General features: G+C 36.9%; 1 protein-coding gene across 1 annotated transcript in view; it reads left to right on the top strand.

Annotated features, from left to right (window-relative positions):
• Positions 1-13,266, top strand: part of RYR2 (ryanodine receptor 2) — a 317,056-nt gene extending 303,790 nt beyond the window's left edge. The window contains exons 98-105 of the mRNA XM_087967520.1: positions 3,776-3,836; positions 4,288-4,434; positions 4,968-5,102; positions 5,952-6,108; positions 7,783-7,847; positions 9,149-9,249; positions 9,986-10,037; positions 11,982-13,266. Coding sequence (XP_087823646.1) covers positions 3,776-3,836; positions 4,288-4,434; positions 4,968-5,102; positions 5,952-6,108; positions 7,783-7,847; positions 9,149-9,249; positions 9,986-10,037; positions 11,982-12,077 — 814 coding nt within the window. The 3' untranslated portion in view covers positions 12,078-13,266. The remainder of the gene's footprint in view (positions 1-3,775; positions 3,837-4,287; positions 4,435-4,967; positions 5,103-5,951; positions 6,109-7,782; positions 7,848-9,148; positions 9,250-9,985; positions 10,038-11,981) is intronic.
• Positions 13,267-15,559: the final 2,293 nt, after the last annotated feature.

The following is a 15,559-nucleotide window of genomic DNA, read 5'->3' as shown; positions in this document are numbered from 1 at the left end:
AGTTTTGACAGATACACACACACACACACACACACACACACTTGCTTACTTCTAACCCTGCTATTCAATGATTCTGTAAGGATCTCCTGCTGGAGAAGGGGCTTGGACTAGATGACCTCTGAGATCCCTTGCAGGCCAGCCTAGATTGCTGTGTGCTTCAAAGAGTCTTCTGAAGCCAGGGTTTGTGTCCTTCCTCTCCTTTTTTTCTCTCTCTCCCTCCCTCCCTCCTTCCATGTATTTATCTACCCATCCATATATCTCATTCATGGTCTCCTCCCCCTCCCTCCCTCCGTCTCTTTCTTTTTCTTTCTTTGTCCCTTCCTTCCATCTCTCCCTTTCTTTGTCTGTCCCTTTTCTTCTTTTCGCTTCTTTTCTCTTTTTTCTTTCTTTTTCTTTTTCATTCTTTTCTTTCTTGTCTCTCTCTCCCTTCCTCTCTCATTCCCTCTTTTTCTCTTTCCTCTCTTTCTCTCTCTCTCTCTCTCTCCTCCCCCTCTCTGTGTCTCTCTCTCATGGGTCTCTCCCCCATGTATCTCTGTCTCTCTCTCTCTCTCTCTTTCTCCCCCTCTCCTTATCTTCCCCTCTCTCTTCCCTACTCTCTCTCTCTTTCTGTCTCTCTCTCTCTCTCTCTCTCTCTCTCTCTCTCTCTCTGTGTGTGTGTTGTGTCAGTGTCTGTCTGTCTGTCTCTCTCTCTCTCTCAAAGCCACAGCTGGGCCAAGCGCTCTTCGCTACTTTCAAGGGACGGCGGCGAACAGAGGAGCTTCCACAGGGCACGAACCACCCGAGTGGAAGGTTTCCCCCCCCCAACCTGAAGACGGAGGAAAGCTGCATTGACTTGCTTTCTTCTGGTTGTCGTGCAGAGCATGGCGAGTGATGGCGTTTGGGGTGGTGGGGTGAGGGGGAGGGAGAGAGAGAGAGAGGCTGAGCTTTGCAATATGCTGCAGGATGGAGCTCTGCATCGTTTGAGGGACTGTCAAGCTTTGCAGCATGGAGTGGAAGGTGGGGGGATTTTCAGACTACACTTGGCAGGACTGGGGGAAGAAGAGGTGAGGAGGGGGGATTTGCAGGCAGTAGGGCTCAGAAGAGAGCGCGTGCAAAATCTGTTTCCATTCTTCCCAGGCCTTTTTCTGCCTTCATGGGTGGCATCTTCTGCAGCATCAGTCGCACCCCCTTTTCCTTCGCTCATCTCTTTCATGACCTGAGGTGGGGTGGGGGATTGAGCAGTTGTGTGTGGGGGGGTGGAGGGCTGAGAGGGGGCGAGCACTGAATGGAATCGCTGAGGGGAAGGCAGCATAGGAAAGAGGCAGCCAGCCAGACCCACACACAGAGCAAGCAGAGTGGTGGGTAGGAAGCCCCTGAAAGAGGATGGGGGAGAGGAAGAAGGAGAGCTGCGGGCAGTCCAAGGCACCTTGTTTTGCGCGCTCAGCTGGTCGACTCCCCCAATGCAGCCAGCTTCTTTAGCTCGGGGCGGCTGATGGCTGGGGGCGGGGTGAAACCACCACTGCTGCTGCTACGCCGGGACTACTACTGAGACTGCCGCTGGTTTGGCTGTGTGTGTGTGTTTCCCCCCCCACTTTCAGCGAGTAACACCGAGGCTGGCACTTGAGGAGATAGAGGTCCCATGATCGGCTATCGCCAAGGAGGTGGTGGCGGTGAAATTCAGCAACGGGGACGAGCTGATGCAAAAACGCAGTCTTCTCCCGCATTGGGGGGGTAGGGTCACCACGCGTGGATGGGAGTGGGTGGAAATGGCAAGCACACATGCGCATGTGCCTCTGCGCATCTGGAGCTGGAGGCACCGGCGATGTTAAATGGAAATCGATTCCAGCGCAGCTGGCAATCCTTGTTCAGCCAGTCCCTTGAGGCGACCCTTCTCCTCCACTTGCGACCGACACACAGACACAGACACAGAGAGTGGGGGAGAGAGGGGAAGATAGGGACCTGGCCGCTTTGCTATCCCCTGGCATCACCCTTACCTTCTCAGGTCAGGCAAGGGAAGGGAGGGTGAGGGGCGGGACCAGCTGCTAAACCTGGGAACGGTGGCTCCTGGCTAAGCCGGCTGAGGGTCTGCTGCTGCAGGCATTGGCGACAAGGGGGGCGAGAAGCCGATGCTTGCGGGCTGGGCTGGCCTGGGCTGGAAGAGGTGTGTCCGCCTCTGGGAGAAGGAAGAAAACGTGCTCCGGGAGGGTGGGCAGGCAGGTGGATGTCCCGGGGCTGCTGCACATGCGCACATCCACCCAAGCTGCCCCATGGCCACCACGTGGTACGGAAAGCTAGGAGAGCAACCGGGACAGGCGGGCGATGGGGCGACCTGGTTCAGGGGTGTGGCCAGCCAGGGGTCGCCACCAGTTCTGTGACCCACGCCAAATCACCACTACCGGTTCTCCCGAATAGGTGCAAAATAGTTGAATAGCACCTCTGCAGTGTAATGCTATGTAAAGTAATACACAGACATAAATCTGACATTACAAATATCAGCATTCACAAATTGGGAGTGGGGATGGGGAGAGAATGCTATAAAAAACAAATGAACTAGTAGGTTGAACTCTATTTCCTATAAAGTAAATTCAAATAAATATCATACTGCAAACTGCGTATTTAATCAGAGATTGCCCACTGTGACAAATAATTAGTAGCGTTTATACCTTTTATATTTAATTCCATCTGTGAAGGGTTATGCCAAAAAAAGGGTTTTATTAACACATTCTTAAATTGATTAATGAAACTCATTGCTTAGCAATAAAATATATATGGAAATTGTTTGGTTTTAAATTGTTTAGATTTTCAAATTACTTGAGCAATTTATGACTTTGACTTTCACACTTTAATAATGTTGATAAGAACTGGAATAATGCTCTACTCTCACTACTTTTGTTCTGAGGAGAAATGGCAACTCATAGTTATCAAAATATAACAGCTATTATCATTGGTTAGCTTGTCAGCATGAGTTCTTAGACTAGACCCATCAATTAAAATCCTGTTCTTTTGAACTGATGGGGTTAAAATAAATTGTGCCCAAAATGTTCCATTAATTAGTTGTACCATGCCTGATAACAGAATGACAGAGTTGGAAGGGATCTTGGAGATCTAGTTCAACTCCCTGGTCAGGCAGCAAACCCTACACAATTTCAGACAAATGGTTGTCCAATCTCTTCTTAAAACCTCCAGTGTTAGAGCATCCACTGTCACATAAGTAAGTCTAGACTCTGACATATATCTTAGATACTTTAATATAGATTTAGTGCTTCAGTGAAAGGGAGGGAAAGAAGAGAGGAAACCTGGAAGTGGTCTCTGTTTAGTGTAAGGAATCATCTAAAATGAATTGGTGCTTTCTATCACCCAGAAGGCAAGAATCAATAAACTTGATAATAAACCATTGAGTGGTTCTAGGCTCTTGCCACATCTGTTACTTAATTTTGCCCAGATTGAATTTTTTTTTCCTGATCTTCTTTTGCTTCAAGATTTTATACATAACTTGTTTCCTTTGATTCATTTATTAAAAACACTGACTCCTTTCCTATCCTTATTTTCTAATGGCACTGGTAAAAATACAAAACTATTAAAACCAGTCTAAAAAGTAAAGCCTGAGGTAACCTTGAATACAAGTACATATTGTTTTTGTGGCTATAATATAGAAGTGTTTTGCTACTGCTTTTAGACCTTTTTTCAAATCTAGTTAGCCTACATTCAGTAAAGTATCTAGTGATCGATGATCACTGACTCATTTTTTCCCATGATTTATTTTATTTTATTTCTTCTTTTATATGTGCTCTTTCAGGTTGAATTCTATTGATGTAAAATATCAAATGTGGAAACTAGGTGTTGTTTTCACTGATAATGTAAGTATGTAATATTAAGTCAATATTAATTAGAGTACTAAAATAGAATATTTTAAATCACTTTTCAAAATTATTCATCAAATTTATGGGCAAATAAATTGGATTGATGGATTCTCTAATTTTTTCTAGGAGAAGACAAATTATTTAAGGATCTGACTGGGTCTTAGCAGTAATAGTTCACTATTACTGCTAATAAGGAAATTTCCCTTATGTTGTTTTTTCTTGAAATTTAATTGAAGCACGGAATTAAAATGATAAAGTTATGTAAACCTTTATTATGAAGACTTTATGTGTGCATTACCTGTTTTATTCTTTCAAGTTAAAAACATGTTACTTCAAAAATTGATTTTAAAGTCCATTTGGATGTTACAATTACAGCTACAGTAAAAAGAAGTTTTTATCTGACTGTATGTTCTTTTCTTAAATCTATTTTGTTCCTTTTCTTCCAAAGTCTTTTCTGTATCTGGCCTGGTATATGACCATGTCAGTCCTTGGTCATTACAACAACTTTTTCTTTGCTGCACACCTCCTTGACATAGCAATGGGATTTAAAACATTACGAACAATTCTATCATCAGTGACCCACAATGGGAAACAGGTAATAGCTCTTTATTCTGTCATTAACTTTGTGAAAAGTTACATGCCTTTAAAATAAGGTTTACCAAGAGGAACATTATATAATTATGCCAACCATGAAAGAAATCAATTGTTTATTTAAAAATTTGGAGGAAATGTAATAAACTCTGAATTCTACTTGTAACTCTACTTTTGACTCATTTCCATAAGAGTCCCAATACATTTGATCTAATAATAAAATTTAGGTATACTCAGATCTATTTTTATTTCTTTTCAATCAATATTATTCCCAATTCAGCATGATTTCAATTGCACGATTGTAATACATTTATCTATATATTTTGCTCATGTAAAAGATTACAGAAAGTCCCACCCAACTTCAGTTGGAATTACTGCCATGTAGCAGAAGATTATTGCTTTTCTTTACATAATTTATAAATTGTTTAATATGAAGTAGAAATCAAATGAACATTGATCTTCTTATGGTTTTTAAAAAATAAGTTTACAATCAAGGGAATTCCAAAATATTCATTAATTTATTACTTCTTTTTTTAGCTTGTACTAACTGTTGGATTACTAGCAGTAGTAGTTTATCTATACACAGTAGTTGCTTTTAATTTCTTCCGAAAATTCTACAATAAGAGTGAAGATGGAGATATGCCAGATATGAAATGTGATGATATGCTGACGGTAAACTTCACTTTTGTTTTTCTTCTAATTTGTTAATATGATTTTAAATGGGTAAATTTTTAAGAGTGGAAACAGTTTCTGTTTACAAAACACAAAGGGATACATCAGCAACCCAAGCAACCTCTTCAATAAATTCAACACATGTTTCATCACAAGAACAGATATAATGTCATATTCCACTGAGAGAGAATGAGGCAGGAATGGATTCTAAATTTCCTGGTTTCTAGCCTGATGCTTTTAACTACTATATCAACCTATCTCTCAAACTGTGGTTACATTCTGTAAATTAACGGAAGCAAGCAACAGAAGCTTGCTTCTGTTAAACTTATTGAATTGGGTAAAGTATTAAACTAAGAATCATTTAGATGGTTGGTATTCATTTTTCATACTTGTATATTGTTTTGAATATATAATGTTCAGGGTAACATATACATTCATTAAATGAATATACTAATATTATATTAATTAAAATAACAGTGTGGGGACCCCAATGCTCTCTGAGCTTGGTTATTTTCTTGAAGACATTTAATTACCCAACTAGGTAACATCATCAATGCTAGAAGGGAGTGGAGTTTGCTCTGTTTAAATTCAGGTGTCTTGTCCTGTCGGTGTTGGCAGGAATATTCTTGGTGGTTCCTTAATTAGGCTGTTGTTTACTGTTTGATCGTTAGTCTGAGTTGGTAGTTACTTGATTAGGACATTTACTAGTTCAAGCAAGTAAGTCAAACATCAGCAAGAATTGAGTTCCCTCCTTCCTCCTTTCAAATAAACTAGTAAATATTTACCAAAATAGAAGGTAATGCAAATTGTACTTTTTAAACTATGAGAACTTTTTCATGTTGCTTGTAGTGCTATATGTTTCACATGTATGTGGGAGTGCGTGCTGGTGGTGGAATTGGTGATGAAATTGAAGATCCTGCAGGCGATGAATATGAAATATATCGAATCATCTTTGATATTACATTTTTCTTTTTTGTAATTGTTATTCTACTAGCTATCATACAAGGTATGCTTCCATTATTTTTATCAGTTTAAATGTTTTTTATAATTACCAAAATCACACTTTCCTAACTGATAATGCACATCTATTTTTTATCACAGTGTGAAATGTATGGTGAAATATGTAAACTTCTTGTACCTAATATATTTGCTTCTGTTCTTCAATGTTTGAAACATAATCTCAGGTGGAAGACTAAAGGCAAATTCCTCTAGCAGCAGAATGAATTCTAGGGTTATTTCCTTCATCCTTGGTGGGAAAAGAATTGTTGAGTCCTTTACTCAATCCCTTATGAAGCAAATATTTTTTTCCAGGCATTGAATAGAAATATAAAATGGAAGGAATACATTCTAAGTCAAATTTCTTAAAATGAGGAAGACTGGTTCTTTTCTCTTATGGAGGAAACATAAAGATTTTGAACACTTCAGTTTTAAATCTACCTGAGGATATTATATTAACCACATGCAAAGAATTAAGAGCAGACAGATGCATTTTCTGTATTTCTCTCTTCCTTTGCTCAGATTCTGACTATGTAAATTTCTGCTTCGGCATGCAAATTATTAGAAAAGCAAAGGTTTACTTGAAAATGAAATTGCCTTTAATTTTGTTATCCTCTGCATTGTTCAAGCTTGATTTTGAGCCACACCACTAATAGATTTTATCATATGGTGTATCCTTTGGCAATTGCAATGTTTATTTTCTGTGTAAAAAGTCTTGTTGAGAGGAAGGAAGAGGTGATATTGAAAACAGGTACACATACATATACACACAGATATACATAAGCATACACACATGCATAGACACTATTTCTCTAATTATTAATTGTATCAAGAAAACTTTGATTTAAATGACAAACAAGACCATTTAATCTGTGGGGAGTCCTCTTTTTCTTTAACAAATCAAATCAACACAGGTAATAATTCTATTTTGAAATTAGTACTAGGTTTCAGGCTAGTGATTTCTGTAATTTCATGTATCAGATCAGATGCCCCAGGGGTCCCCCCCTTGTTTGGTAAGGTAGCTAGTTAAGTACCATTATAAATAAAGTAGCAAAGGCTTTCTTTCACCCCCACAAAAAAAAAAAAAAACTTCAAATGTTCCCTTTGGGAAGACTTGATCATAATGTTAGGATGATTCCCATTGGGTCATTCTAGAAATTTTGGGGAATACTGCCAGACTGCTAGATAGAATGCTGCAACTCCTTAATTATTGAAAGAGGACAGAATTTTCTTTTGTTTTTTGAGTGTCATGAAATCTGCCACCAAATCTGTCAAGAAGTACACTTTTCTTCATCTGTATTCCAATTTATACCCAACCTTCTCAAGGTCTACAGAAAGTTTCCTTATTTATCATGGGTGACAAGTGGCCACTTAAAATGGGGAAAACTGTGTACACATAATACTATACCAAAATTGACATGACAGTTTGGAACAGCTTTCAAAACTCAATGTATATCATGGAAATTTTGTTGCTACAAAGAAGTTCAGTAAAGCTGTTGAATACTGTATCTAATAGTTTGTAGTATACTATCTGGCTATTGTATTTGCAAATCTGCACCAAATATTTTCAAAAGTACGTGGCACTTTGTGGTGAAGCATGAATCTTCATATTTAGCATTAATTTGTTGATTTGGCAGTTTTTGTCCTAGTTCCTCAAAAGTTTAAATTATAACCTTATTGCCAGGCTTAATTATTGATGCATTTGGAGAATTAAGAGATCAGCAAGAACAAGTTAAAGAAGACATGGAGGTAATAATTTTATGTATTCCCCTTTTGATTCATAAATATTTCTGTGAAATACCACCTTCTCCATGCAGTGGCAAGAAAATAGTTTCTTCTTTAATTAAGTATAGAATTGAAATGCGGAAGGCTACAGAATAATTGGAGCTGCTTCACTCCTGTGCATGGGACTAGATTGGATTTGATCATGTGTTATAAAGTCATTACTGACTCTTATTGTTCACCTAGATAGATTTTTCTCCCTATCAATTTGTACTAAATTGGTCTTCTAGGTTTTCCAATGGTTCACCATCCCCACTATAACTCAGTCCATTTACCTTGCTGCTGATCATCCTCTTCTTTTTGCTTCCATCTTTCCCAACTTTTGGTTTTCCCATAATGTGTCTGAAGTAGGATAATTTGAGCCTAGACATTTGTGCCTCGAGTGAGAACTCAAGGGTTGATTTGTTGAATGATCTATTGGTTTGTTTTCTTGGCTGTCCACAGTGTTCTCAGGAGTCTTCTCCAACACCAAAATTCAAAAATGTATATACTCTTTCTTCAAACTTTGAAGCCAGTAAGATAGCCCTCTATGTAAAATAGGAAACATTATTATTAAGTAATAATATTCAAACGTGTGTGTTTATCTATGAAGTGCCATCATTGTCATTGTCAACACAATAGTCAAGCAGGTGGTCTTTCTGGAGCGAAGTGGTAGAAATTTTCCTTTTAAACTCAAAAGTGGGCTGAAAAAAATCCAAAGAGATTGGCGATGGTGAGAGAACTTCTTTCTCTTTTGTTTTTCTCATACTATCCAACTACCCAATGACTTCAAAATTGAAATCATTCTTTGTTTTGCTCTCTAAATTGGTCATCAAAATCAGACATGCCTAGAAAGTTTCTCTCAGGGCACATCTCCAAGCTCAGCCTGTAGCAGAAGGGACTTGGGGATTGCAAAGGGGAGGGAACAGTCAGAAAGATCCAGATGGCAGCTTTGATCATAGTCATGGATGTAATCTTGTTTTTCTTTTTAAAACCATGTATGTGCCTGATTAGGGGTGTGATTTGTCCTTGCTGATGCACTATCTCAGGAAAGAAACACATGGCACATGGCAAAATAGTGCAGTATGAGGGTCTCTGGATAAGCACATTTTGTTCTGTGTTTGAAATAACTAAAATGCAAGAACAGAATAGTAAAAAATGCCAGCCTTAAGTTTAAAATTATTCTTGAAGTGTGTGGAACGCTCACAAATACGTGCATGTACATACAAACACAGAATGAAATTGAAGCAAATATGTTAACAATATATATCTTTCTAAATTCTTTTTAGACTAAATGTTTTATCTGTGGAATAGGTAATGATTATTTTGATACAGTGCCACATGGCTTTGAAACACATACTCTACAGGAGCACAACTTGGCTAATTATCTGTAAGTAAACAAATCAATATTAATGTTCTGTGACCTTTTTAAGGACATAAAATTTGAACTATAGTCTTTCAGTAACTTGTAATTTTGCAAATAACGTGGTAATTTGTTTCTAAATATAAAGAGTATATTAGACATAATGATTGTATAGTTAGCAGCATGTAAATTGTGTGTGCCTGTATGTGTTTTGATAAAACACTTATATCTGAAATTATGTTGTAAATTTGATGACTGGATTTGGAAATCCAAAACATTTCTCCAACAGAAATACTGCTAAACTGGCAATTCAGAAAATACATCCTATAAATCCTATTATATCACATATATGTAAATCCTTAAAGAATGCCTGAAATTTAGGGATGCTTTATTTTATTTCTAAATTGTGTTATCATTAACTTTTTATAATGAATTTATAATACTATTGATTGTACTTTCTTGAGAATTCTACTGATCTGAAACTAGATCTTGTTTTAGCATCTCAGTTTGGAGAATTCTCTTCAACCAGAACTTTCTAATTTGTCCAGTTCAAGAAAGTTTGATGGGAAGTGGGGAGGAAAGAGTCCACAAACATACAGCTTATTTCTGATCCAACAAACTTCCATGATTGTCTTAACTAAACTCAGGCAACCAATTTGTAAAATGTTCAAAATACTTCATATCCCAATTTTATAGGAAATAGTCCATGTATTATTTTGTATGTTATCAGTAATAATGATCATGGTTTTGATCTCTATTTCAGATTTTTTCTGATGTATCTCATTAATAAAGATGAAACTGAACACACTGGTCAAGTAAGTCAACATCATTTGGATCATGAAAATTGTAACTGTATTTCTTTGTATTTCTTTCATCTATCTTAATGATTCAAGCAATGGCAGCAGGCTATATACTTTCATAGTACAATGCTTATCTGACCCTTCCTGAACTAGCTGAAGGCTTGAGATGTGCAGTTCAAGTAATCTTTCTTAACATTCACAATACCTCAAACAATATATCAAGATCACATGAAGTGTTAGTACCACTTTATAATGTCTTGTAAGACCACAGTTGGAATACTGCATCCAGTTTTGTTTGCCACAATATGAAAAAGATGTTGAGATTCTAGAAAGAATGCAGAGAAGAGTAACAAAGATGATTAGGGGATTGGAAGGCTAAGGTATACGAAGAACAGTTGCAGGAATTGGATATGCCTAGTTTAATGTAAAGAGGGACTAGTGGTGACATGATAGCAATGTTCCATTTAAGGGGCTATCACAAACGGAGGGAGAAAATTTTCCAAAGCACCTGAAGACAGGATTAGAAGCAATGGATAGAAACTAATCAAGTGGAAAACTAACCTAGAACTGACAGTTAAAACAATTAATCAGTGGAATGATTTGTCTCCAGAAGTTGTGGATGCTCCAACACTGGATATTTTTAAGAGGACAATGGACAACCATTTGTCTGAAATGGTATAGGGTTTCCTACTTGAGCAGGGGATTGGACTAGAAGACCTCCAAGGTCCCTCCCAACTCTTGTTATTCTTTTATTTTGTTATATATGCAAGGAATGCATACAATTGTTTCTTTTAAAAGAAAAAGAAGAAAAAGCATGGTTTTGGGGAGTGGGGCTGGAGGATATAATGTTGGGTTTCAGTGTGGTCTTTGGCCTTTGGTTTCTCCTGCATCTATCTCCAGGCACTGCTCCAAGGAAACCTCTATAGCCTTTTCTAAAATGCCAGTTAAGGCAAAATGCTCTCCCAAGTGCAGCTTTTGGGCCTGAGAAGTGTAGATCCTCTATTCTTGCCTAGACTAGATTTGGCCCTTTCAAGGATGGCCAAGGTAAGACAGGTATGAAGGACACTGCTTGAGGCTATCAGTTGAAATGGGTGTGGTTGATGGGTGTGACACGTTGGGAGGCTTTCTTCTGTAAGTTGAGGTAAGGTCTGCAGGTTAGACTACAGGACTAATTGGGTAGCATTTCAAGAGTTCATGGCAAGAACTGGGTACTCTCATCGTGCTGGGGCTCCTTAAAGGTCTCTATCACGTTCCTTTAAGCACTTCTATGTATTCCTTTGGATGTGTTCCTACCAAATTATCCAAATTATGTAGTTCCTCTTTTGAAAAAGTTAAAATTTTAAAAAGCAGACAAATAAATGAAACACTACTAGGGATGGACCAAACGTTCCCTGATATTTTCAGTACAAGCCTTGTACTATTGGAGTTTCCTTATGAAATGTTCCTCAGCCTTTTTTTCCTCCACATTTCTTCTTCTTTTGCTTCAACACTATCACCTGTTCAATTGTACAACATTATTCTAACCTATTATTTTACCTTGCCATCAGCTAATTACACTTTGATTCTTATTATGTAACAATTCTACATAGCCAATCAAATTTGAAAACAGCCTTTTCTGGTCCAGTTATACTAATAGCACAATCAAGGTGGCTAAAGTTGAACCTTGTTTTATCTAAATTCTTTTTTTCCCTTTTTTTGGACAGGTGGTGTACTCCTTGAGATTGCCCACACTTAATTTTTTTTTTTTTTTTGGCAAAATAGTTTTTGTTTTTAGCTTTATTTTAACTGAAACAAAAATGTTGAGTCTATTTGAAACTGACACATAAAGTCACGTACAGTAGTTTGGAATATAAACACAGCTTCTGTGATCATTTCAAAATTATTTACCGTAATGATTGAAAAATTCCAGATGGCATGAAATGTTCTAGATGTTCTAAAGTTATCTTCTGTGTTTTGCAGGAGTCATATGTGTGGAAAATGTATCAAGAACGATGCTGGGAATTTTTTCCTGCCGGTGATTGTTTTCGAAAGCAGTATGAAGATCAACTTAACTAATTGTAATTAAGGACCATCCCTTGAGATTCCATCAACACCTTTCCCAATTCCCTTGGGAACAATCATCAGATTTTCCAGACCCTTTAAACAGGATGCTGTTTGGAGCACCAAAACCTTTTTTTTAATGACTCCTCTGTTCTTTTTCTTCCGAATTTGCTTTGAGAATAATGAGAACTTAACTCTAGCAAGAGAAGAAGAAAAAAAATCCCACACAACAAATCCCCATATGTCACATGAACACATTTACACAAAAAGAGACTTGTGACAGATTTTTTTTTTCCTTCTGAGACTGCCTGATGACTTCCTTAAATAGGAGAACATATGTGGAATAATGTGATAGTCACATTTCTTCAGTCATTTATTTCATCATCCTGGAAGGAATTCTGTGGTTTGCAGAGGGCTTTAAAGGATTCTGGGGGACACTAAGTTGTGGGGAAATAGTGCCTTACTATATGTAGGTTGAGCTATGCAGAAGATGAGTGCATGATGACATCTTATATTTTCTTTATCTGTCCTCTCTTTCCCCCCAATTTAATATTTATTTTATCTTTTGGAGGGATATGGGTGGGATTAGATTGTGTACACCTTTTTAATAAGATGATGGCGTGTCTCAGGATAAAAAGTAGTAGTTGGATTTTTTGTCATTAAGTTAAATTCACAGGAATCTTCCTCTTTCACTCTTACACTTATTTTGGTAATGCTGTGATTCAGCACTGTAACTTTATGAAATCTTTGTATGAAAACAAAAACACTGCAGAAAAATGTTAAAAGGAATTATTTTATTGCATGTTTATTATGCAAGTTTAAACAACAGAAAGCAACCTTTTGAAGCAAGTTGTTCAACATGAAAAAAATCACAATAATATTCATAGTAATCAAGTGTTGTGGGCTTTATCGTACATTTGAAATCAGTGTCATCAACCCACAAATTATGTGTGTATTATGAACTTGCCAGTAGTTTGGTTTCATTTTTATTTTCTGTTCCTTTTGTTGCTGTTCATTTGGCCATTTGTGATCATTAGTGGAATTAAAGCTTTTCTTAAGTTAGTTTTTAAAATCAAAGGTAAAGCAATATCCATTCAGGGATTTTATTAGTTGCATCATAAAGCACCAAGAATGTGTAACACTCCATGTTGAGTCCTTTTTAATTGTAATACCAGTCAAATAAAAAGAAAGATTTGGAATGGAAGTAGAGTGGTTTTCCTCTCCCTTGGCTTCTTTGTGAAATCATTTCAAAATGAAGTGTTTGTGATTTTGGTTTTTTTGGTGAAATTGTACAGGAAGTTCTATACTCCTAATGTAGTGTTACTCTTGTTCTGAATTTTCCTCCTCTTTATATTAATTGCAAATCATTTGCTTATCCACAGTTTATGATAGAAAAAGAATTATTAATTCTGTAGCTAAAATGAAGATCCTCATTTTATCTTGTGCTAGCTTAACTTCTAAAGAAATGCCTTAAAACTCAAGATTATATTTCATGTATCTATTGAATGAGACTCACCAATTTGCAAGTTTTGCTAGAAAAAACAAATCATCTGGGGAAGGGGAAAAAGGTAAGGGGGGGGGGGGGGGGGGGGGGGGTGGTTTTTTATTTTTTTGTTTGGGTTTGGGGGGGGGTTTTTTTTTTTGGGGGGGGTAGTTTTTATTTTTTTTTTTTTTTTTTTGTGGTTTTTTTTTTGTGGTGTTTTTTTTTTTTTTCCACCTTACAAATCATTCAGAAGCCAAACAAAATTATTCATCATAGGAAAAAATGAAAAATATCCAGAAAACGTAGTCTTCAGTGTTGGACTGTTTAAAGTACTTTTTCTTTGAGACATACTACTTATTTTGCATGTACGGATCATTTCTGGAGTTTTTTGTCTTTTTCAATTTTCTCTGTACAGTCTGTCTGTTCTTATGTCTGGATAATTGGACTTATCTGTAGTCATCACTGTCACTGTTTAAAGTTCTTATCAGCTGAATTTGCACCATCAGACCAAGTAATTGTGCCAAAGTTTCTTTGTATTTCCCTACATCCCAAAAGTTGCAGTGGATTGTGACGGCAGATAAATTGTGAAACTCAAATTATCTCTACTTCTTATCTCATGCCCAACTTTCTCCATACTCCATACGTTTTTTTTCCTACTGACCTTAGTTTTTAAGGTCAGTGGAGAAGTTCCTTCTGCATTGATCATTATATCTCATTTGTGTTGTTCTTAATTTCTGCTGTTATAATGAATTGCTGACCTCTTCTGTGAAATTACCACGACTAATAATATTACTTTTATGTAGGTCTTTCTTTAGTTACCAACCATCTGAGACAACTCTGGAAACCTAATTATTTTAATTTCCACAATGATTTTGAAAATTTTGATTGTTTCTGATTTCAGGCTTCTGTTTTATGAAGTTTAGCATATCTTGCATTCAAGGGAATCTATTTCACATCTAATAAAAATGAAATTAATTAGAACATTTAATGGGATTTAAGGATTAATTAATTATTATTGAGTAAAATGTTCTCCAGTTTCTGAAAAAAAGATTGATTTGATCTTTAAACCACTGAGAAAGGGTTCAGTGGTTGGTGGTATGCCTAATAAATTAAATTAATTGACTGCTGAGAAAAGAAATAAAGAATCTATAATCATGACCAGTATAAATTAAACTGTTTCTATAATTTCTCTGTTTTCTACATTTTGGTTATGAAGAAATGTATGGGAAACTATTTGAAAATAACCAGGGTAGATTAAAATTTCTGGGTTTTTTAGTACCATCAAAACCTAATAATTTCTCTAGCAATTTTTGTGATCAGTTTTCTTGTGGTTTGATAACTAAGCAACTTGAGTCATTTTCACGCCTATATAATATTTCCTTCATCACAAAGCACAAATAATCATGAATTTAACAATTTTTCAAAGAACATCTCCACTCCTGGATTGTGAAGAAGAATCTTGGCCATGTGTTAAGTTCTAGTTAAGTTGATTTATTGCTTATGCTTACACATAAGAATCTAGTCAACTAATGATGAACATGAAATTGGTGCTAGGTTAACAGAATTTAATGCCTCTTGTAGAAACTAATGATTTCAGGCTGATCCATCTCTTGACTCTTCCCCCAGGCTCTGCTTTTCCTCCTCCTACATTGATCTTTGCAAGAGAAAACTCAATATTTTTTTCTCCTGCAGATCAGCTTTATTGGATAGATGTTCCATTTGTTCATGGGAGTTTGTTTTTGTGTGTGTGTGTGCGTGTGTGCACCCTTTGTTTAGTCTGTTGAGTTCGACTATTTTGCTCCTCAGCAATAGCGACAAGTAGAATGAAATGTGAAAATGAACAATGGTTCCTTAAAACATTCTTTCTACAATTGTCTAATAGTCTTTGATATCACCACAGCCAGGTATAGTGTTCTCAATTTTAATAGACTCTTAACAAAAGATGTCTGCTTGTATTGCTCCTTGTGATACTGGCCTCAGTGGAAGTGAGCTTAGGAAATAAAGCAGTTTGTGG

This window comes from Notechis scutatus, chromosome 1 (assembly GCF_049901735.1).
Source record: "Notechis scutatus isolate UNSWTSFEM ecotype Mainland chromosome 1, rNotScu1.2, whole genome shotgun sequence".
Classification (NCBI taxonomy): Eukaryota; Metazoa; Chordata; class Lepidosauria; order Squamata; family Elapidae; genus Notechis; species Notechis scutatus.
The sequence above is the reverse complement of the archived record's forward strand: the minus strand, read 5'-3'. Positions and strand labels throughout refer to the sequence as shown.